Source organism: Mus musculus, chromosome X (genome assembly GCF_000001635.26).
Source record: "Mus musculus strain C57BL/6J chromosome X, GRCm38.p6 C57BL/6J".
Taxonomy (NCBI): Eukaryota; Metazoa; Chordata; class Mammalia; order Rodentia; family Muridae; genus Mus; species Mus musculus.
Window position 1 is genome coordinate 87,304,220 of NC_000086.7, and position 25,908 is coordinate 87,330,127.

General features: G+C 34.4%; 1 protein-coding gene and 1 pseudogene across 1 annotated transcript in view; one reads left to right on the plus strand and one right to left on the minus strand.

Annotated features, from left to right (window-relative positions):
• Window positions 1-25,908, minus strand: part of Il1rapl1 (interleukin 1 receptor accessory protein-like 1) — a 1,375,012-nt gene that overhangs the window by 563,283 nt on the left and 785,821 nt on the right. Inside the window, exon 4 of the mRNA NM_001160403.2 lies at window positions 545-731. Coding sequence (NP_001153875.1) covers window positions 545-731 — 187 coding nt within the window. The remainder of the gene's footprint in view (window positions 1-544; window positions 732-25,908) is intronic.
• Gm18920 (predicted gene, 18920) lies at window positions 18,423-18,954 on the plus strand (annotated as a pseudogene).

The following is a 25,908-nucleotide window of genomic DNA, read 5'->3' on the forward strand; positions in this document are numbered from 1 at the left end:
TCTTTTGTCTTGGAGTATGCTGGAATGCTAAGCCCAGATATGATTGTTCAAAATATTTTAGTTTCCAAATTTGTCAAAGAGTTGGTGATATATGCAATATTTAAATATAAACAACAGTTTATATGGTAGACCAACAGTACAAATATTAAGCAATATTTTATTTATCAAAGCAGCTAGTTTTTCAAGCTTACAATGATACTGGATTGCAGAGATGGGTAGGCAATTAAAAGCATAGGCTGCTCTTCCAGAAAACTGAGGTCCAGTTCCTAATACCCACGTGACCATGCACATTCACTTATTACACCAGCCCTAAGGATGTAATTGCCTATGTGGATTCTTTATGCACATGGTACATAGACATAAATTTAGGCAAATACTTATAAACCTAAAATAAAATATCATAAAAGCCTATAAGGATGAGCACAACTTGCTACAGTACTCTCTAAGATATGAGCTATATCTTAGTTAATCTTTCATCCAGATTTCTCTAGAAAAAATGCACATTAAATTATTTGTGGGCAATAAAATCTTCCAGAATCCATACCTTGTACCAAAGGATTTCAGGTTCCCTGGTTGGTAATAAAAAGTCCTCTATGTCTCGGCATGAAATTTCCTTGCTTTTGCTAAGTTCAGCTTTTTCAAAGTACTTCATCTTGGAATTGTAGCAAAGTCCAGTGTCATTTTCTCCCACTGTCAGTGAGATGGAGACTTTCATACAGTATGTGGAATTCCTGTAACAAAGCAGAATTTATATGTGAACTTTTGGGAATGGAAAGTAAATGGTGCCAACAAGGTGTTTATCATCTTAGGAAAATAAGGAAAATAAATAAAAGAAAAAAAACGCATTTTTTTTAATGTTTTGGGAGGTGCCTTCGTTTATTTCATGGGATTGTCTACTGTTTACCATATAAATAGCACTAGGTCTTATAAAACAAGTCTTGTACATTATACTCATTTTCCTCAAAAATTGTGTCTTGATTAAATTGAAAATTTATTTAATATATATACTTTTATGTAGAACAATGAAAAGAATGAAGAAAAATTTAGGACAGCAAAAATGTTAAATATAGATTTATGTTAAAACAGGCAAGCTAAATAGAGAAGTAGAATGGTACAACTGATCTGTGAAGTGCAAAGGAAGGGTACAAAGAATGCCATGTATCTTTTATTGCACTTTTAGACTTGATAGGTGGAAAAATTGATGACTGTGAGACAAAACCAAATTTGGGTAAAAGTACTGAAATGAATCATTGAGTTTACATGTACATATACATTTTGTTAAAACCTGGATATGGTTGTGTCAAAGGTCATCATTTCATTGATGGATTTTGCAGAACTGGTGAAATGAAGTCTACATCTCATGTTTTGTTTTTCTTGTTGAATTCTAAACCATGTTTAAGATTTAGAGTATTTTAGAGGAGAAATCATAATCAAAGATTTTCTTTGAATAATTTGGAACAAAAGAAGACATAAACTATAATGTCATATTTTTGCTCAGTATTTGTACGTCTGGATATTCAATATAATGTGATGCTTAGGAGTGGGAAAAAAAGTGAAGTATTACATTTAAGTGTTGGTTAAAGAATTGTTTCTTCAGTAAGTATCCAACAACTCATTGCTAACTTGATCATTGATAGTGTATTAAAATGTCATTTCTTTGTAGTATTGGTCATGATGGTGGACAGAGCATAGGTAAATATTAGTAATTCATTTTCTATTGAGTAGCAAAAAAATTTACAATATTTAAGACAATTTTTGAATATAGACAATGCTGTATACCTATAATAACTACCTTATAAGTTGATTTAAAACATCATTAATAAAGACAATGACCTATTAAAACAGTCCAACATCTTAAAAGATTCAAAGAGTGTGTCCTCAGGAATCTTGCTACAATGAAAAACTACATTTTCTGTCCATAGCCTCCAAGAAATAAGGAAGAAAGAGATCCATGTAAACAATTTGAACACTAAGATAATGTGCAATAGGAAAATCATATAAACTACCAAACTGGTGTCAAAGAAAGAAACAAGGTTTCCCGACTAATTGGATTGTTTTCAAGAATGAATGACCAATTGCAGATCTTGGGAATGGCAGTCTCAAGCTATGCTGTTCATAAAGCCTGGAGTGAATGAAATCAGGCTATATCAGAAAGCACTCAAGGAATGGAGATTCACAGAAGCCACCTTGAATGTTATGTAGCTTATTTCCAAGAGTTTGACTTGACAATGGGTGAGAACAAAATGTGTACATTGGAATAGTTTTGTTCTATTGTAATGGAGATAATGATAAGATAGGAAGGAAAGAAAACTAAATGGAATTCAACAAAATAGAAAAGAACTTCATTCATGTTGGAAAACTTTCAACCTAAAAGAGTCAGTTTACAGTGTCATAGTAAAAAAGTCAGTTTCAAAATGTACTTGAGACATTAAATGAATAATATAATACAATAGTAAGGAACCAAATAGAGAGCCACGCAAGATATAGAATTTTTCTTAGTGACACATATGAAAAGTAGACCCAGTGTTTCAGTAAGGGAACTTATAAAACTGAATACTGAAAGAAAATAAATGTATGAAATTTTATCTCAAATTTTATACCCAAGTGCAAAAGTTACCCATTTTGCAGCCTTCTTGGAGGGTATCTTATATATGATGTTATTTCAATATATTCTTTTCAAATTTTGGTGAGAGAAAAGTAATTATTAAGTACTCACAAGAGGAAATGGAGACAAAGTATAGAACAGAGACTGAAGGAAAAGCCATCCTGATATAGCTCTCTTCTGAGAGGCTCTGCCAGTACCTGACACATACAGAGGTGGATGCTCGCAGCCAATCATTGGACTGAGCACAGGATCCCCAAAGGAGGAATTAGAGAAAGGACCCAAGTAGCTGAAGGGGTTTGCAGCTCCATAGGAGGAACAACAATATGAACCAATAAGTACCTCCAGAGCTCTCAGGAACTAAATCACCAACAAAAGAGTACACATGGAGGGCACCATGGCTGCACCTGCATATGTAGCAGAGGATGTCCTAGTTGGTCATCAATGGGAGGAGAGGCCCTTAGTCCTGTGAAGGTTCGATACCCCGGTATAACTGAATGCCTGGGCAGGGAAGTGGGAGTGGGTGGGTGGAGGACACCCTTATAGAAGCAGGGGGAGGGAGGTTGGGATAGGGTGTTTCTGGAGGGGAAACTGGGAATGGGGATACCATTTGAAATGTAAATTTAAAAAATAGCCAATAAAAGAAAAAAGTGATCAACTATATTAGCATACAATCTAGAGAAAATACTCAGGTTTCATATTAACATACATTTATAGAACACATAGACACTTTGAGGAATGCAGACAAATATATATTCTAAGCTCATTTCTCCACATCTTGTGATATTATTACTCCTTAGAGCTGAATAACATTCCATTTAAAAATGTACATATTTTCATTATCCATTAATTTGCTGATTCAATTGGTTATGTCTTTTGTCTTTTGTTTGTTTGTTTTTATTTTGTTTTTGATACAACGAGTAAAGCAGCAATACCCACAGAGGTATAAGTATTTCTATTGTAGAATATGGCATTCTCTAGGCACATGCCAGAGGGTGAAATAGGTGACTAATGTGGAAGTTTTAGCTTTAATCTTGGAGGAATGTTCAAATTGATATCTGTAATGGCTGAATTTATCTTTGCATCCTCACCAGAAGTAAATAAAGGTTCCTCTTTTCTCACAACTTAGGCAATCATTTGCTGTTGGATTTGTTGATGATAGCCAACCATGTTGTGGTTTGTCAAAGTAGTTTAAATTTGCATTTCCTGATGACTAAGGATGTTAAGAACTTTTGAAAATAGTTATTGATCATTTCTCTCTCTCTCTCTCTTTTTTAATTGGGTATTTATTTCATTTACATTTCCAATGCTATCCCAAAAGACCCCCACATACTCCCCCACCCACTCCCCCACCCACCCAACTGCCTATTCATTAGTCTATTTGCTGATTATTTATTTTATTGCCATGACCTTTTATTTCTGAAATGCTTTGTGGATTCTGGATATTAACCCCTTAATCCCCCATTGCTGGTGGGATTGCAAGGTTGTACAACCACACTGGAAATCAGTTTGGCAGTTCCTTAGAAAAGTGGACATAGTACTACCAGAAGATCCAGCAATACTACCTCTGGGCATATACCCAGAAGGTGCTCCAACTGGTAATAAGAACACATGCTCCACTATGTTCATAGCTGCCTTAGTTATAATAGCCAGAAGCTGGAAAGAACCCAGATTTCCCTCAACAGAGGAATGGATACAGAAAATGTGGTACATTTACACAATGGAGTACTACACAGCTATTAAAAACAATGGCTTCCTGAAGTTCACACACAAATGGATGGAACTTGAAAATATCATCCTGAGTGAGGTAACTCAGTCACAAAATACCACTCATGGTATGCACTCACTGATAAGTGGATATTAGCTCAGAAGCCGGAATACTGAAGATACAATTCACAAACCACATGAAGCTCAATAAGAAGGAAACCCAATATGTGGGTGCTTCAGTCCTTCTTAGAAGAACAAAATACTCACAGGAGCAAATATGGAGATAATGTATACAGCAGAGACTAAAGGAAAGGCAGAGACTACCCCATCTGTGGATCCATCCCATATACAGTCACCAAACCCAGACACTATTGTGGATGCCAAGAAGGGCATGCTTACAGGAGCCTGATATGGCTGTCAACTGAGAGGCTTTGCCAGAGTCTTACAAATACAGAGGCAGATGTTAGCAGCCAACCTTTGCACTGAGTGTGGGGTCCCTGATACATGAGTTAGAGAAGGGACTGAAGGAGTTGAAGGGGTTTGCAAGCCCATAGGAACAACAATGATATCAAACTACCAGACCCCCCAGAACTCCCAGGGACTAAGCCATCAACAAAGGAGTATACATGGCTCCAGCTGCATATGTAGCAGAGGATGGCCCTGTATTCCATCAATTGAAGTAGAGGTAATTGGTCCTATAACAGCTCAATAGACACTCCAGTATAGGGGAATCAAGAGTGGGGAGGTAGGAGTAGGTGGAGGAACACCCTCATAGAATCAGGGGGATGTGATAGGGTGTTTCTAGGTGGGAGGAAAACCAGGAAAGGAGATGATAACATTTGAAATGTAAATAAAGAAATTAGCTAATAAAAAATATTTTCTACACTTTACTCTTCATTCTTCTTGAGTTTCATGTGTTTTGCCAATTGTATCTTGGGTATTCTAAGTTTCTGGGCTAATATCCACTTATCAGTGAGTGCATATCATGTGAGTTCTTTTGTGATTGGGTTACCTCACTCAGGATGATAACCTCCAGGTGGACACTTTGCCCCTTCTTAGAATTGGGAACAAAACTCCCATGGAAGGAGTTACAAAGACAAAGTTTGGAGCTGAGACGAAAGGATGGACCATCTAGAGACTGCTGCACCTGGGGATCCATCCCATAATCACCCTTCAAACGCTGACACCATTGCATACACTAGCAACATTTTGCTGAAAGGACCCTGATATAGCTGTCTCTTGTGAGACTAGGCCGGGGCCTTGCAAACACAGAAGTGAATGCTTACAGTCAGCTATTGGATGGATCACAGGGCCCCCCAATGGAGGAGCTAGAGAAAGTACCCAAGGATCTAAAGGGGTCTGCAACCCTATAGGTGGAACAACAATATGAACTAACCAGTACCCCCCGGAGCTTGTGTCTCTAAGCTGCATATGTATTAGAAGATAACCTAGTTGGCCACCATTTGAAAGAGAGGCCCCTAGGTCTTGCAAGCTTTAGATGCCCCAATACAGGGGAATGCCAGGAAGTGGGAGTGAGTTGGTAGAGGAGCAGGGCCGGGGGAGGGTATAGGGAACTTTTGGGATAACATTTGAAATGTAAATGAAGAAAATATCTAATAAAAAATTTAAAAAAATGAATAGAGATGAGAACAGTGCCTGTCATACTATGAGTCATTGGTCAGTGTTAGATCATACTGTCACTATATCCTTCAATCTTGTTTTCTTTCTATTTCTACTTTGAAGTGGAGTTCCACATTTTCATCAGTAGGTAGATTAGAAAATACAACCATGTGATACCTTTAGGTTTTTCAATGTGTTACTACTGCATAATAGGGAAATAGGTACGACTTTACATTTTGTTTTGTTTTGTTCTAGTTTAGTTACAACTGAATTGACTGAACAAGAATGGATGAAGTTTTAAGAGAACATGGACCCCCCTCTCTGTGGTGTTACCCCTTTTTCTTAAGCTCAAGTGATTCCTAATATTCTGAATGTGGCTTCTGATGGATATCCACAGTTTCTCTTTTCCTGATGTTCAACCCTGTTTCTGTAGAGTGACAGCTGATTTGCAATTGTATGGTAATATCTGGAATTGGAGACTCCTTGTGGTAGCAGTAATTTTTATGATTACTCTTAATATTTAATGCTAGCTTTTTTCCTGATCATCAAATGACTTTAAATCCTACATATTTAAATACTATCCAATCATTACTATTGGCCTTTTTTGCTGAGAAGAGCTAACATATAGTAAGCAACTTTTGACTCATCAATAAATATATAATCTCTCCGAGGGAAATTTACACATTTGTAAAATAATGGCTGCATTCATGCATCATTAATGCTATGGGTACCAGATTTTTGGCAGAGTGGGCTAAATAGGCAAGGAAAATACTCTTACGGAATGTATGGGAAAATCATTATCATGTATTATTTTGCCTTTAACTGTTATAAAGGCTGCAGTATAGGTTAAAACTTGAATAATGACTGGTGCTTTTATTGTTCATATAATGCTGATACACATAACTTACTTGTATTCAAAGAAAACATAGTTGTTTAAGTCAGAGTGCAAGCACACAGCTATTATTACCATTGAAGAAAATATTAGAGTATTAGAAAATAATCTACTTTTCTGATATAGATAACCTTACAGTATGTATCAGGTATATAAATATGTATTGTTTTTATTTTTAATGTCATGCATCATTTATATGAAGGTCAATGAATTCTCCATGTTCTGCTAACCAACTAGAGACCAAAATGGGAGCAGAACTTATATCTTTAACTTATTCATTTCTCTTTTAGAAAGAATTGTATTAGGACAGCATGCATAAATGTTCTCATACACTTTTACTTAAATAATAAATATATATGTATATATTTTCAAAAATATATATACTTATTTTTCTTTGAATGAAATAGAAAAAGATCCACTTTGTATAACTGAATTTATAGCATTTATATTTGTATTGTACTGTAAAATGGAAAAAAACAGGAAGACACAGCTTGATTTTTTTCCTCAAAATTATAATTCCTAAATCATAATTTAATATAAATTCAAATTTTAATTCTTTTATTTCCTAAAATCTAATAAAACTAAAAGAAAATAAGTGGAACTTCTTAATAAAATATGATTACTCTTATCCATTTATTAATATATGTTCTTAAACATTCATAAAGTGACTGTTTTCTGAAAGTGCTTGCTTTTGAGTCCTGTCTTCTAAAGGAAAAGATTCTACAATATAATCCTATATAAACAATTCAAGCTAATAATAATTTCAGAGAAAATTTAGAAACTTATATTAAACAAATCAATAAAATTGAAAACAATTTCTGTACATATCTGCAGAATTTATAGATAAGCTCCTAAATTTTTTCAACATTATGCAACTTGGAAGTATGGAATAGTTTTGAACTATGTCTTATCAGGAGTTTTCAAATTATTCCTTCTAAAAGGATGATAACATTGCAGAAGGGCAGTAAATTTCTACTCAGGAAGTATAGATAAGAATTCAGAACAAAAAGAGTAGGTGGGAAAATTTTTGCATGTATATGGATATCTGAAGAAGCATATTAAAATCATTTTATGCAATAATATTAGCATCACATAACTACAATTACTTTGTTATAATTCCCTCTATTCATGATAATGTACACTTTGGTGTCTCTCTATAACAAGATTTCCACTAACATGATTATTAAATGTATTCTTTAACAACATTTGTAAACATTTGAATTTTATATTATGTTAACTCCTTGCTTCTCTGGGGGAGGAATAATACCATTGCTACAATGCTTAGCAATCTTTTCTCATATTATGAAATGCTGTACAAGAAAATCAGAGATTTAATCAGAGTCTTTAAACAATAAAATTCATTTTCATTGGTCAGTTTTAAAGTCACTATATTTTGCATAAATTTAAAGGCACATAGTATTTTTAGATTTTCATGGTTGTTGTGGTATATATACATATTTTCTATGTCTCTGTGTCTCTGTATCTCTCTATATATGCGTTATTCTTGTGTATATAAGTATGGCACGGTATGAGTATGTGTACGTGTGTGTGTGTGTGTGTGTGTGTGTGTGTGTGTAGGTCGGAGGATAACTTTATGGAGGTATTTCTATCTTTCAACCTTTGCATAGGATCAAGGAATCAAACACATATTAACAGGCATGTAAACAATTACATTTAAATAGTGAAGCCATCTTTCTAGATATAACACATAATTTTGATCCATCACAAATATGTGGAGATTGAAGTAGTTATTACAGATTTGAAAAGAACTTAACTATATGGAAGGCAGTTTAATCATAAATTTGCCCCTTGGTCTGGTTATTAGCTGTGAGAATTCAAAAATTAAAAGAAAAGGGAGAATAAGGAAAATGAGAAGCAGAAGGAAAACAGGGAGGAGGAGGAGAGGAAGGGGAAGAAAGGAGGAAGAAAGGGGGAAGAGAAGGAGGAGGAGAAGGAGGAGGAAGAAGGAAGAAGGAAGAAGAAAGAAGAAGAAGAAGAGGAGGAGGAGGAGGAGGAGGAGGAGGAGGAGGAGGAGGAGGAGGAAAGAAGAGCCAAGGTTGGATTGTGGAGTTAATGTCTCAAAGTTTATTAAGCCTTAAGTGTACTTTGATGCTTTATTTCTGCACTGAAAACCTTCTGTTTCTTTCTTTTCTTTTGTATTGTCCCATAGGTCTTTATAGTGATGCCTGGAGCTATGTATGTGGCCCCTTTCTTACATTGTATCATTCTTAAATAACTATGCTTGTAGCTACTGACACTAAATGTGAGATTTGTTTGGATTAGTTTTTCTTCTCAGAGGACTCTGAAGGACCTATTGATTTAACTGTGGCTGAAATTGGCCCTTGCTGAAAAGATTAGAACAAAAGAATCCAGCAGCTAAGACCTAAGAATGCTGGCTTATTGCCTCCTCATTCAGAATTCTATTTTTTCACTTAGCTGGTGAATTGAGCTCATCCGAAAGTATAAATTTAAAATCATTTCCTTCATTTTTCATGGAAACCAATCAATATAATATTATCATTTTAATTTTTTACTTTATATTCCTGGAATATTATAGTTAATGAAGCTCTAGCACAGGAAAATTATAGTCTAATGTTTCTCTGAGCTATTCTTGAAAAATGTCTTTTTAAGTCTTATCTCTGTAGAATCTCAGAGTAATGTAGATTAAAGGAGGGAAGGAAAATAAGTCTAGATCTCCGATAGAAATCAGGCCCAGTATACTGGAAAGTGCATTACTAATAATTTTTTATGAAGGCATACGGGAAATATCCTTAATATTTACCAATTCATTCCTTTATTTTAGTCATGGCAATCACAGTTTATATTTATCTAAATATAAGACACTTGTTCCTTCAAAAGGAAATTTCATTCTAATTTGTAAGCTTTCACCGTTTTTTTTTTTTTTTTTTTTTTTTTTTTTCCTTCTTAACATCTGTAGCAAGCAATCTGCTTCATGCCTCCAAGGATCCTTTTAATCTGGATATATCATAGAATGTTGGCATTTTATGTCTGGACTTCTAACTTAACATAATGGCAAAGTTTGTCCACATTTCAATATGCATTAGTAAGAACCTAACTTACTGTTTTCCCCCTTCAGAACACTCCAGTTCCGAATGACACATGGCTAACAACCTATTACAGGAATTTTTTTTCACTGATAGTTTGTTAAATTTAAAGATTTCATAGATCTACTCATCTCCCTGTAAGTGATTGGTAAACACAGGAGATACTCTCAACAATTAGGTTAAATGAATGTATAAATAAACTATTAGTTAATTGCAACTTAGTACAAATTATATTTACTTTTTGACTACCTAAATTTTTGCCACTAGAAACTCTGGCTTCCATACACATATGGCCCTTTATTGTCTCTTGTTTTATATCTCTTTGAAATAGTATACTTCTGGGCAGAAGATAGGCTTTTCTAGACCAGCAAAGAGGTAAAATAGAAATGTACAGACTCACTAGTACTCACTTGGTACATAACAATAATCACCTTATGAACTATTTATCCTGTCTTAGGAACATCACTCTGCATTCTAGCTTTAGATGTCTTTGATGTGAAAGAGCATAGAGAAATGAGATAGATGTATCAGTCACAGCTATGCAACTTGCAAACCATGTTTTGCATTGCAAGGTTCACATATACAGTTTTTTTTAAAAAAGATTATCATAATAGCTTTTATTGTTAATCATGCAAATGAAGGAGGATATCTCCTGGACTACTGTCCATAAATATCTAGGGATGGAGATACTTAGCTCATTGTGTATTTCACAAGATTATTTTACAATAAATTTCCAGAAATATCTTCACCAGACCCTTAAAGAAGAGAGAAATGTCCATGTTTGCTAAAGAATTATTTACATACAAAAAGATTTCTCACAGATATTTATTTTTTTATTCTTATATTACCATATTTAACTCCTTTAGTAATGTTAAGGAAACAGCACCTTGAATTAGTTTTGTTAGTGAGTCTGTAAATATTTTCTCATTGTCATAATGGCACAGAAGATTTCCATTAGTTCTATGCAAATCAAAGTATATCTTAAAAATCCTCTTGTTTTCCTTGACTTTAAATGGAAAAAAAACTGCAAGGATTTAAGAAAATTAATTGTAAAGGTGACAAATAACATTCATAATAAAGTACTTTTACATCATGTTCCCAATTATATATAGACATGAAATGTAATGCAATTTGTTAAAAAAAGTATGGGTCTGCATTTCATTTGGATACACATTTACATATTGTATCTTCTTTGTGTAAGCCTCTTAATATTTATCTTTTACATATTATCTCTCTCTAGATACATCCATCTCCCTATGGAAACTGTTTTATATGTGTGTGTGTGTATATATATATATATATATATGTATATATATATATATATATACACAATATTTTTCTTTGAATTCTACCTACCATTGTCTCATATATGTCTTATGACTTTAATGGGTACTGTCATTCAAATGCACATAACTAAAGATCCAAATCTAACATTCATATATGAGAGAGCAAATATTTTCTTTCTGAGTCTGGAATACTTCATTCAGAATGACTATTTCTAGCTCGATTTATATGTTAATTTCATAGTTTAATTTTTCTTTATGTCACAATAATAGTCCATTGTGTATATATGTTATCTTTATCCATTAGTTAGTTGATGGATATTAAGATGTTTCTAATTTCTGGGCCTTGTGAATAAAGCAGTAATGCAAATGGATGTGCAAGTTTCTGGACAAGGACACAGATTCCTTTGGGAATATGCTCAGGAGTGTTCCAGCTAGATCATCTGATAGACCTACTTCATTACTTGGTGGTAAGGACCCTATTACTGAAGACACCACATAGCAACAATATATCAATACAAATACTTTAAAATTATGAAATACATTATTTTTAGAAAATAAGGATTTATTAGTGATAGTCACTTCCTGTTATTTCTAACCTTTAAGACATTTCACTTCTGATAATTATAGTTCATTTCTCACATTAAATTCAAATAGCTTAATTCTTTGGAATGAATTTATATTGGTTAATTCCTGACCAAAAGATAAAGTAACACGTGTTGGAGTGTTTACTTATTTTTGTATCTAAATTTGTAAAGGTCTTCAATGTGGGAAAGATAAGAGGTAAACATGGCATAGTTATGTATTTGAAAATATTATTAAAACCACTGTTTAAACCTGAAAAGAGTAATACATTCAGATCCATTTGCATTTTCCTGTCTATGGTAATTTACATATAAAAACATGCTGAAGGTTTCATGGCAATATAAAAAATTTATGTCAAAGTTGGAAAGATAGCTCAGGACTTAAAGAACTCTGGTTGAAAATATCCATCATATTTTATCTTTCGAGAACCAGGTTACCTCTCTCGGGATTATATTTTTTTCTAGTTCCATATATCTACCTGAAAATTTCATGATTGAGTTCTTTTTTAATACAACTGAGCAATATATATTGTGTAAAAGTTCCACATTTTCTTTATCACCTAAACCAATGATAGGCATGTAAAGTATTTTCGACTTCTAGCTATTATGAAGACAGCAGCAATGGACATGGTTGAGCAAGCATCTCTGTTGTAGGATATACACTCTTTCGGTAAAAACTTAAGAGTGGTATATCTGGATCTTCAGGTATCCATCTTCCTTTACAAAGAACTGCCATGCTGTTTCCCATTGTGGCTGTACAAGTTTATAGTCCCACCAGTGCTCCTCTTATCCCACATCCTCACCAGTATGGACTGTTATTTATTTTCTTTATCTTGGACATTTTGATTGGTATAAGATTCAATTTCAAAGTAGTTTTGATTTGCATTTCCTTTGTGACTAAGTATATTGGCAATGTCTTTAAGTGTTTCTTAGCCATTTGTTTTTCTTCTTTTGAGAACTCTGTTTAGATCTGTACTCCATTTTAAAAAAATTGGAAGATTTGTTTTGTTGATATCCTGTTCTTTTATTGTGGTATATATTTTAGATACTAGACCTCTTTTGGATGTGTAGTTGGTAAAAAGCTTTTGCAATTTGATAGGCTGATGCTTTTCTGAATAATGGTGTCCTTTGACATACAGAAGCCTTTCAGTTTCATGGGGTCCCATTATTTGTTCATCTTAGTGCTTGTGAAATGACATTCTATTTAGAAAGTATTTTCTTGTGGAAATGAGTTTAAAACTATTCCCAACTTTCTCTTCTATCAGATTCAGTATATTTTGTTTTATGTTGGGGTTCTTGATACATTTGAAATTGACATAAGTATGGATCTATTTGCATTTTGCTACAAGCAACCATCTAGTTTGACCAGCACCATATGTTAAAAGTGCTCTTTTTTTCGAGTGTGTGTTTCTGTTTTTTTTTTTTAAGTAAAAATATCAGATGTATAAGGGTGCGTGTACTTACATCTGTCTTCAATTTGAGTGTATTTAGAAACATGTCTGTTTTATGTCAGTACCATGTTGTTCACTGATATATGGATGCTAGCTGGTAAGTCTTTGATAATTAGGCTACAATCTATACAACCACAGAGGTTAAAATACAATGAGGGATGAGGGTGAAGGGAAGGCTCTTCTTAGGAAGTGGAAATAGAATAGACAATCATGCAAGGCTGGAATGGGAGGATCAAATGTGGAGTGGACAGGAAGAAGGGGCCAAGGGAGATAATACAGAGATGGACAGCTAAAACTCAGGGGTATTCAGGGGTTCTGTAGAAACCTACAACAGTAGAATCTTCTTAAAATACATACATATATGAAATGAAAATAAATTGGAATCACCAAATAATGGGAGAGAGAAAGTTCCTATTAAACATTTCCTGCTGCCAAATGAACCATCCAGTGCCAGGAATGGGTTACATCCTACTGAGCTGTTTATCTAAGAGACCCCGTGGAAATCCTAAACACCCTGGATATTGCCAAGGCTTTTGGCTCTTGTCCAAACTGATGGCAAGACCCAATTACTGAAGACAACACCTGCACAACTCATTGAACACAGAGAAATTGAGCTGGTGTCTATGTAGAGCCTTCATATCTTCATAGTATTAGAAGGTATTCTTCATGCTACTAGAGGAGAAAGGTAAACACAAGCCCACCTAAAAATCTTGTGATCTACAACTATGAGCTACCTGTAAACAAAACTGGTGCAAAAGTAACACAAAAAGATTCTGTGTATACAAATGTAAATGTCTCAGTGTTTGTGTGTATTAGTTGTTCTATTACTTTTGCTCCTTTATTCCTATTTGTTTGTATGTTTTGTCTTATTCTGTTTTTATTATTATTATTATTATCATCATCATCATCATCATCATCATTGATACATGTTTGTGCTTTATTGAGATAGAGAAAGATTGTGGATGTGACTGTGTCTGAAAATAGGGAGAATCTGGGAAGAGCTTAGAAAGGGGAAACCATGATCAGAATATAAATATAAAGAGGAATATAAATAATATTCAATTTAAAGAAAAAGAGTAATGTCTGTTCTTGGAGAGGACCTAGGTTCAATTCCTAACACCTACATGTTGCCTCATAATCATCTCTAACTCCATTTCCCAGGGTGTCCAATGCCCTAGCTGAACTCTATGCCATACAAATACACATACAGGCAAAGATCCATAAATATAGAAATATAAAATTTTAAAAAGTTGTATGTGACAGTAGTTTTAATGTCAGAAATCATAAACTTTGGGTTGTCAGATTATAATTTCATAATTAAGTTACAATATGATGAGAAGTGTTAGCACTAGAGCACAAGGCTATGTAGACTTTAAGCATAATAAAGAATACAACTGAAAGACAATATTTGCATGGACAGAGAAATTAAGTCTGTGTAACTATGGACAACTAATTTATGTTTCCTGAAATTCAGAAACCTGATCATAAAAGTACAAGGACATTTCTCCTCATAGACTTATTAAGAAGTAAATAGAATCCTGATACAGATATGTTTTAAAATGAGTTCGAGCTATGTAATAGGTGTTACTGCTTTCACTTCTGTTTGTAATAATGTATGAAACCTTTAGATTGCAGTCAACACCACTACCACCACATCTATTGCATCTTATCACTTATATATGATGTTGTTGCTTATGCCCTTTAATATTTATATTTCACTACTAGGTAAGTATGGAATTTATATCAAGGTCACTCCATTTTAGAGGCTTAATCTACTTTTCAGTTCCATCTAATAAAAGCAATAAATCACATAGTTCTTCCTATTAAATCTCCTTATCCCACTGAGAATATAGGCTTCTTATTTGTTCCCCAGTTTCAAATTTTCATTTTTATAGAAAGGTTCAATATGAGTAGAAAACCCTTCCTGGGAGCAAAAGACCCATATATTTGAAATTCAGTTAATCTTGTCTCATGTTATTGCCAGAAAGAGATGCAATTGACACAGAAGCATAAAGCAGGAAAGCATCCCTAGATGCAGTAGTAGTACAAAAATATAAATAATAAAACACCAACAAGAAGGGTTTATTAGTTACTAGTATTCCTCTTTTCTTAGATTTAGGTGTCTGAACCAACAAGGGGATTCTAGAACTAGATATTTAAATATTTGTAGATGTCAACAGCTGTGTACATAAAACAGACATTTTAAAACTCATTGTTTTGAAAACTGCAGGTCATTTGAAAAACATTTCTCTAGCAGTGGGGGGAGTAGAATAATTACACAGGAGACTTTGCAGCAGTCAGCTGTCAAACTGACTTCCGTGTTAGTGCTATAAGATTATTATTTCATATGTTCTTCTCATATGAAATGACTTCTACAACAAATTGAAAACATATTTGTTATCTCTGTAATTTGCAGCTATAATACATGATTCCTTCTTAAAAGTATATAATTATAGACATAGTAGAGAGAGAGATTTTATGAAATATGGAAGTTCAACACAATTACTTTGACTCAGACAGATGCTGAGCCTGTCCAAATTGTTGTTCACACATTAAAAAAAATATATATATATATAGTCATGATTCTTTGGACATCTATTTCTTAAAATCTTTCCTTTGTTCCAATTCGTAAAACAGCAATGCTATTATTCCCACTTGCACACATCTTATGTTGTCACAAAGATGTTCACTAGTCTTTTAAATACAATTATAATTGAGTACCTTGGTGGCTAATTTTTAAGAGCTATTAAATTACTTCTGGCTTCTGGCTTTCTTTTACTAATATGGGCTTATTTGGAATCAAATTATACTAATTGTTTCTGCATAATATGACTTTGTAGTTACTGCTGACATTATTTACCAGTTATTATTTGTAAAATGATAAAGTACATTAACATGAATAAGACATTCATTTCAATAGTGACTTTGGATATGTTATTTTTAATTTATCAAATAAAGGGCTACCTGACAGCTTATGCCCTTTCCTAAATGTTGAAAGTTACATCATTAATAATATGATTATGTATGCTATATTTACCTGATGCATAATTGTGTTACTGAGAAGTTTTGTGCAGGATTATTCTTCCCTTTTGTATATGACTCTGCTCTCTATTTCTGTCTATGGTATTTCTTTGTCACTTCATCATAAACAATTTTTGGGATCTAAGCTATTATACTAACTTTCTCCAGACAGAACTGTCTCTTTCTTTCCCTTGGTTTTAGTTTATTGCGGTGAAAGAAAATATATTTAATGTTCTCAGTATTCTTTCAGGTTACAATATGCTTGAGTGTTCTAGGACATTAACACTATTTGTTACCTAGTCTACTTGAGAACTTTTTAAAAGGTCTTTTTCTGGTTTTCCTTTCATGATTTTAATCATAGTTTTCTTTCTATTAAGTAGAAGAAGCTCACTCAGGTTTTTCATAGCAATTCATCAGTTTTTGAGTGTTCTTGTGTTAGCAAAATGATAAAACTTAAATGTAATGTTGCTGCATATCTTTGTATGCTGCCAGCCCACAAAGCAGCAGGAAAAATATTTGTTTTTTTCAAAACAAAGAAAGTCAGGAAATGTTTAATATATGTATATACCAATAGGGATATGCAGCACAGCCATTCTGGTCAAATATGGTGACAACATATTAAAAAACTTGGGCTAGGCACAAAAATTAGATCTATTAAAGTTCACAAAACAACTTTTGAACATGTATTTCCCCCTACATCATTAGTTAACACTGTTATTGATGATGTTTTGTTTTTTAGTAATCTCGTGAATGTTTATTTTTTCCTTGACGTTGTGTCATTTTAGAGGTTTACTATCCTCTTGAGTACTTCAGTATTTTATGATCTCCTTTATGAACAATGACATTAATACAGTTTTCATCTTATGTTTTTCCTATTTTTGCTAACTTTTAAGGGGTGTCTTAGCCTCACGTTTTATTTAGGAAATACTGAAAATTGATTTCCAACCTGGTGTGTTAGGTTACACGTTACTAGGAATATAGGAGGAGAAAAGACCAGAGGTGAATATCTCTTTCTATGAAAGGCAAAGTTCCAACAGTTAAAGAGATTGTGGCAGAAAGATCCTGAACTCAAGATTATAAACTTATGCTATATAGTGAGCCCTTCTCTCAGAAAATGATGATAATAAAAAAAATCTCCTATATCAACCTACCAGTGAATCAGATAACCAACCAAACAAAAATTCATGGAGGCACATTTGTGTGAAGGTATTAAAATAACATGGCTAGAGAAACAATTAATTGAATAAACTAAAGAACCTTGATAAACTAAGTCAATTTTAAGGAATCAGAAGAACCAAAGACTTGTAAAATGTCATGAATATCATTTATTTTAAATATTACATGATCAGTAATCGTTAACATTCAAAACATCTTTTGCTATAAGTAACAAGAGCATAAAGAATTAGTCTCCAAATACAAAATCCTACTTTGATAGAGCCTCTTCTATTGCTGGTTCAGGAAAATGGAAAGACCAAAACTGAGTTCAACAGCTAAAACCACTGTCAATTGCATTCACATTTGCATTCACAAAGTGGATGGAAACTGCAACTGGACACTGTGAATTAAATTCTGTATGTAAACAAGAACTACAGAATTCAAAGAACAATATGAACCATACAATCTCAAGTAGAAAAGGACAAGCAACAAGAAGATAAGGATTAGGTGCTGTGTTTGAAATGAGGACAGACTGAGCAACTGAGAACTACTGTGAGGAACATGTGGCAGGCAGAATCTGCAATGATTAGTTATATAACAAAAATGAGTACTGGATCAACAGAATAGTGCTGCAAGAGGTATCCTATGTCGAATGTAGATGGTGGCAGCAGGTACTCTTACTGCTTGTCTTCCCATGTGTTCATACGATTGATTCCTTACAGGAAGACCACCAAATGATATGCTTTAAATATATCCTTTGACCAAATGAATGTGTTGGAAACTTAATTATCAATTCAACACTGCTAATAAGTGGTGTCCAATGAGAGATATTCAGATTATGAGGATCCCATCCAGGTGTCAGACTAATGATGGTATAAAAAAGATGTGAAAGACTGGATCTTCTCCTGCCTAATGCCATGTGGACAAGGAGCAACAGAGGCTACACCAGATGCTGCCATTAATCTTTGACCTCCAGCATACTAAACTGTGATAACATTTAGATTTTCTATATTTGCTTTTGTAGGACTAAAAAAATGGACTAAAAACAGGTGGTCAGAATTATGACTTGAAATTTTCTGAAGGCAGAAATTTTGTAGGTATGTATGAACAGAGACTTTTGACTTTGTCAGATCTTGTGAAGTAGATGTGGAGAGGTGTGCTAACAGAGAAGAGACTATCAGATCTGATGAATCAGAAGCAGCAATGTGAGCAGTTCCTGAGGTAAAATATGATTGTATATTTGAATGTGAAGCTGGCAGTCAGCCATCAGAAATGAAGCAGAGTATCATAAAATTGCTTAATGGTCCATTTTTCTCTGCCCAAATAGCACCACACAAAGAGGACAGATGTGAGAACCAGATGTATCTCTTTCACAACTACTTAGATGAGTACTCAGGTGGTTCTGTGGCTAAGGCAAAGAATGAACCTGACAGCACAGTCAATTTGTGCCAGGGGTCTGTCAAGACCAAGGTTGCATGACCAGGCAAGATGCTCTATGATTCAAGTGATTTTAATAGTCTTGATCACAGCTCCCCAAGGAAGAAGCCCACAATCAGATAAGCATAAGCTCTAGTAGTCATACTCTCTTACAGTTCAGGAAAAGTATCCTCAACTATCAGTCATCCCAGGCAGCAGCTGTAGGATTTTCTTGCTCTTTGGCCAGCCAGCTTTTCTCAGTATGTCTTTGTGGGTGCTTACTTAATATGGTGCCTTCCTTCAAGCTGCCCAGTTATCTGCAAGCTCAGCAGAAACCAGTCTGGCAACCCATGTCATCATCAGTGTGGTTGCCCTCAGGCTGGCAGCCTGAGTTTTGGTGAGCAGATCAGCTCAGGAGCTAGAATGACCCATCTTTTATGGGAATCTCTTTCAGAGGCCTTCTATTAACACCCAAAGTTCAATTTATGCCCCAGAAATGCAGTGTCCAATGTAGATAATTGTGCAACTCAGTAAGCAACCTGACAAGTCCATTACCTCTGGAGCTCCAAATCTATTCCTTTACTGCAAACCCTCAGTAGGATGAGCCCCAACTGTATAAGTTGATTCTACTACAACTACAGCAATAGGAACAATAATCTTCCAAAGCATTATTCATATGGTGTTTATAATTGTGTGAGCCATATCTTGTCCTCCATAGTCAATGCCACACTGTGACATACAAGGTTCAAGCAGTCAAGAATGGCTCTTAACCTCTAAGCAAGCTGTTGTCATTAACCTTACTGGAGTCAAAATTTTTCTGCTGCCCCAGGCATCTGTGTCTTCTCAGCTTGTTTCAGCTGAGTGAAGACCAAATAAAACTTTTCTCAGCAGAGATTGCAGTATTTCTTTGTTTAGTAGTATCAACAGTGGTGGCATTAGAGGTGGTCGCAGCAGCAGATTGAACAAATAGTTGGTATTCATTCAGTATATACTGTGGCAATTCCAGCAACACAAAGAGTTCAACTGCATTCACAATGAGCACATGAGGAAGTAAAGTTTCCTATAGTCCTGGGTCTTGTGTGGGTCAATCTCTTCTCTCTTGTAAATAATCCGAATATAAAAACCGTTTAAATATTTTTGATAATTTAAATTATTTCCTCTAAATCTTTGGTAGTACATATGAGGATAGTAGAGTTATATAGAAAAGTGAAGAACAAAAGTAAAATTTTTCTGCTATGGGTGGAGAAAAGGCTCAGTCATTAAGAGTACTGAATTTGATTCTCAGCACCCACACAACAGCTAACAGTCATTCTAATTCCAGTTGCAGAGAATCTGACATACTTTTCTGGGCCTTCAGTCAGTGCACATATGTGGTGCACATGCATAACATGGAGGTAAAAACACTCTTACTCAAAAATATCAATCTTTAAATTTATTTATGCCTAAAACTTCATTAAATTCATATTTGAAATACTACATATAAATATTTCATACATAATTATAAAATATATCAGATACACTGATTTCCTAGTTTTCTAGAAATGAAATTTTTTGTAAAATAACTTTCAAAAGTGTGAAAATATATAATTATTAACTTTTATGAAAAACTTGATCATAATATTTGCTATTCCTTTGTTGATGGTATATAATCATTATATTAAGATATCTAAATACTATTGACATTAATCATTTATTTAAAATGTTAAGAATGTTTAATGTTTGCTGTTAAAATAAGTGACAGTATTTGAATTACTTGTCAAGTAATTTCAAATGTTTTTTAAATGTAAATTTTTTAATACTTCCTACTTCATGTCCACCTTTTGGAAATTTAGAGATCTGTAAGGAATTTCTAAGAGTCTCTTAAAAATTGAATGTTCTCCAAAATAGGGTGTTAGATAGTACAAAGAAATTGAAGTCATTATGAATCTTCACACCATCAAATGAACTGATAATGAAAAAAATCCCACCTTGGGATTGCAAACTTATACAACCACTCTGGAATTCAATCTGGCACTTTTTTAGAAAACTGTGAATGGTTCTACCTGAAGACTCAGCTATATCACTCCTGAGCATATACACCAAAAAGATGCACTACCATCCCACAAGGACACATGCTCTACTATGTTCAAAGCATCTTTAATAGCTAGAAATTGGAAAGAACCCCAATGTTCCTCAACCGAAGAATGGATAAAGAAAATGTGGTTCTTTCGATAAAATCTTGCTAGTGTATGCAATGGTGTCAGCGTTTGGAAGCTGATTATGGGGTGGATCCCTGGATATTGCATATATATATATATATATATATATATATATATATATATATATATATATATATATATATATAAAATGTGGTTCACTTATGTAATGGAACACTACTCGGCCATTAAACACATGAATTTTGCAGGCAAATGGATGGAACTAGAAAATATCATCCTGATGAGGTAGCCCAGACACAAAAGTATATGCATGGTAGGTATGTATTCACTGATAAGTGGATATAGTTTATTAAGTATAAAATACCCATGATAAACCACACAGACCCAAAGAAGTTAAACAAGAAGAAAGTCCCAAGCAAGGATGCTTCAATCTCACTTAGAAGGAGAAATAAAATAGTAATAGGAGGCAGAGGAAGGGAGATTTGTGTGGGAATGGGGATGGGTTGTGGAATGGGACCAGGTGTGGAAAAGGACGAGAGATGGGGCCAAGAGAATGAATGAAATCTGTAGCTGTCAGGGGTGAGGGTGGGGAGTAATCTCTAGGAAGTCCAAGAGACCTGGAATGGCAGAGGCTCCCAGGAGTCAATTCATTTGTACTTAGCCAGGATACCTAACAGTGGGGCATGGAACCCTGAAGAGGCCAGTCAGAACCTCCAGTGGATGGATAAGGACACCAATCAACACACAATCCTTTCAACCCCAAATCTGTCCTGTCTAAAAGAAAAAGCATGAAAAAAGGTGGATCGGAGACTGAGGGAATGGCCAACCAATAACCATATCAATTTGAGATCCATCCCAAGGGCAAGCACCAATCTCTGACACTATTAATGATATTCTCTTATGCTTACAGACAGGAGCCTAGCATAGTTGTCTTCTGAGAGGCTCAACCCAGCATCTGGCTGAAACATATACAGATAACTCACAGGCAAATAATGGACAGAGGTCAGGGACTCTTACGAAGGGTTAGTGGAAAGATTGAAGCCCATGAATGGGATAAGAACCCTATCAGAAGACCAAGAGAGTCAACTAACCTGGACCCTTTGGGGCTTTCAGATACAGAAACAGCAGCTGAAGAGTATACACAGGCTGGAACTAGGCCTCAGACACATATATAGCTCAGGCACATACATATACAGCAGATGAGCAGGTCAGTTTCTATGGCTGCCTTGTCTGGCCTCAGTGGGAGAGGATGAGCCTAATTCTTCAGAGATGTGATGTTCCAGGGTGTGTGTGGGGGGGGATACCCAGGAGGGTCCCACTCTGTCAAAAGGGGAGGGATGATGGGAGGAGGAATTCTGTGAGGTGGGGACTGGGAGTGTTTGTGATGTAATTAATTAATTAAAAAAGAAAGAAAAAAATCACTTGTATAATTACTCTTAACATTAATAGTCCTTTTATTAATAACATTTTTATATTATTATACTATGTGGTATCAACTGAAAACTATTTTGTTTGATTATAGAATGTTCATTTTAACCTGGACTATCTTCCCCCCATCTCCTACAACTTCCATGCAGCTTTATATTTGGTATTGAATATACTGGTACTATCACTATGGGCTACTCACCTCCTCACGCCTCTACGTTACTGGAAAAAAAAACTGTAAGGAAGGATCCTTTCCTCTTCTCTGCCTAAACACCACCATGTTGTACTCTGAATTTGATTCCTTGTCATACTGTGTTTTTTTCAATGTATTTTTTATTATTTCTTACGGTTATTAATAATTAAAATTGATATCAATGTAATAATACATAATATACATTTAATTTGATACTAGTATTATAGAAATAATGCATATTAATATAAATATCACTATGATATACTTATTAATATTTTCTAATAGGGACTATACAATTTTGCAATTATTTATATGTCATTTCTATTTGGTGGACTAACATTTTGCTATATATAGCTGTGTATGTATACTGTCTGTGTAATTATGCAATATATTTTATATTATCTAATTTTTACTTTTAATGTATTTTTAAAATGTCAAGAGAGCTCTTAGTGAAAATCATTGTTGAAAAATATAGGATACACATAACAATGTATTTATTGATATTTGAATATATTTTTTAAATAAATAGTTACATAAACATATACACTAAGAAAATACAATTCCTTTGGGGCTTTTAGTTTTGGACTACTAAAAATGTTTGAAGTTATGATTTACACATAAGTATTCTAATGAGTGATATCAATTTTGTCTTTTGCAAAAGTCAAAGCTCAGACTGAAAGAAAAAAAAAGTAAGACCAATTACTTTTTATTTTGAATTATTTTAGTCCTTTTGCATGTCTGTTTTTTTTATGAGCCTTGAATTCTGGCCATACACTGGTATATGAAAATAGAGCAGTGTTCTCCTTTCTCCAATTGTTTATTGATATGTTATAGCATAATAGTCTAGTGCATTCTTCTCAAATTAGAGTGCTATTCTTAGCATGATTGGATTTATAAAAGATATTGGTTTAGAGATTTCTAAAGTGAAAATGTTATAGAGCTCTCTGCCCCAGAAATATGGAAATACTCAATAGTATTAAGTTTAGAGGAAAACAAACAAAAACAAAACCCATGTGTAATATAGGGCTGATGTCTAATTCCCTCAATGAGTACTTGGCTAGAACTGGTGGATTCCAGTCCAGAACTGCATATACCTACAAAATGAGCAAGGTGGTCAACTTACCTTATGTATTCTTCAACCACAACTGAAAATTGAAAACAATGAAATAAATATTTCATACAAAAACTCCTTTATTTTCAGAGGCCTAAGGGGAACTTCAATTGCCTATGTGCTAACAGAAAAGCAGAAATCACTATGTGTCTCTAGAGTAAGAGTCTGTCAAAACAAACAACCAGAACAATTTTCAAACCTGACTCTGCCACTTACTAGCTGTCCAGCTTACTAAGGTCCCTAAACCTCACCATGCCTCATGTATTGTGATTTTATAAGAAGAGTGGAGATACTTAATGGTGCTACTTTTGCCATAAAATTGTTACAAAGAGGTATTTTTCTAAAATACTATTTTCAAGCTTCTTGGACATTCCACAAAATAAATTCACTACAAAACAGAAATGAAGGGTCTATTAGTCTCACCAAATTTAAAGGCTGTCTTTTAGGTGCTGCAATGTTTTAGAGTCTAACTAGTTAGCAAAGTCACTATAGTGAACATGGAAGTGGGAAAAAATCTCCAATGAAAATGAGAGTTTTACATAAATTGTTGATTTATAAAATGTGGTGTCATTGGTTTCCGAAATTTTAGACACAGCAAACAAACAAACAAACAAAAAAATGTATTCTAGCATGCTCTCCAATTTACCATTCAAACAGAACACTATCTGAACTGCAAAGAGCATTTGCTCACGTGTGGCCCCCTTCACATAACCTGCTTCAAGGCAGATGGCTCCAACAATTCTAAGACCTGTAATGAAACGGCGTTTCTGATCTGTGAAGAATGTATGGATATACTTGCAGACACAAATCAAAATCAGCATTTCCTACCTACTAATCTAAAAGGTTTTACAGTAACTATTAACATATTTGTCTGCCTTCATCTTATCCTCATCGCAGCTTAATGAACTCTCTGGGCTCACATCTTTTAATGATTACTCTAAAACAATTAAACTGATAGACAAATGCTATCTCTATTGTTTTAAAAGTGACACCCAACACACACACACAAAATGTCTGTGGAACTCTCAACCTATTTGCCATATTTAGAATGTATGCTTCCTTTCCGACATGTGTTTGAAAATAAATATCCTTATGCATAAATTTTATTTGATGCAAAAATGGATAATGCTATTTTTTCTTTTAAAAAAAGAAGTATTCATTTTATGTATATGAGTACACTGTTGCTGTCTTTCAGACACACCAGAAAAGGGCATCAGGTCTCATTACAGATGGTTGTGAGCCACCATATGGTTGCTGGGAATTAAACTCACGATCTCTGAAGAAGCAGTCAGTGCTCTTAACCACTGAGCTATCTCCCCAAAGATGCTTTGTTGTTGTTCGTTTGTTTGGTTTGGTTTGGTTTGGTTTGGTTTGGTTTGGTTTGGTTTGGTTTGGTTTGGTTTGGTTTGGTTTTTTTGAGACAGGGTTTCTCTGTGTAGCCTTGGCTTTCCTGGAACTTACTCTGTAGACCAGGCTGGCCTTGAACTCAGAAATCTCCCTGTCTCTGCCTCCCAAGTACTGGGATTAAAGGCATGCGTTGCCACTGCTCGGCCAGACCTGCTTTTCTTATATACTAAATACCAAGCCCATTTTGAGTGACATTTCTTTTTTTTAAGGACTGCTACCCTTTTCTCAGTCTTTGAAAATGAGTATTTCAGCTAATAAATTTTATATTTGTGAAAAGTAAAATATATGCAGAATGTGACCGAACAAGCATATGTTTATGTGTGTGTGTGTTGGTGTGTGTGTGTCGGTGTGTGTGTGTGACACCGTCTTGTCATATTCACTTATAGGCAGGAGGTCATGAAGTTACTGTATAATTGCCAATTTATGAGAATAGATGTACTTAGTTTAGCTTATTTAACAGGATGGTTTCACTGAGGAACCTGATTCTTCCCCTTTTGCCATGCACTTCTATTTATCACTTGATCCTACAATGTAATTTCTTTAGGCCAATAAAATACTAGAAGTTTAAAGCAGAGGCTTGAATCAATAATTACAAGCCTCTTCTTGTGGGATAGCTTACTGTTGACAAAAGAATATAGCGAGTATTACTGCTGAAAGTTGTTTTTCACCAAGGACTAGATTCTAGTCTTTCAAACCATCTCATCTCTATCTATCCTACCTTAGTTAAACTTCAGGTTGAGCAGTATAGTGTGATGGATTTAAAGCATAGCATACTTTGTCATCTGAGGGCAAGTACTTTAGGAATGGTATATCAGAATTT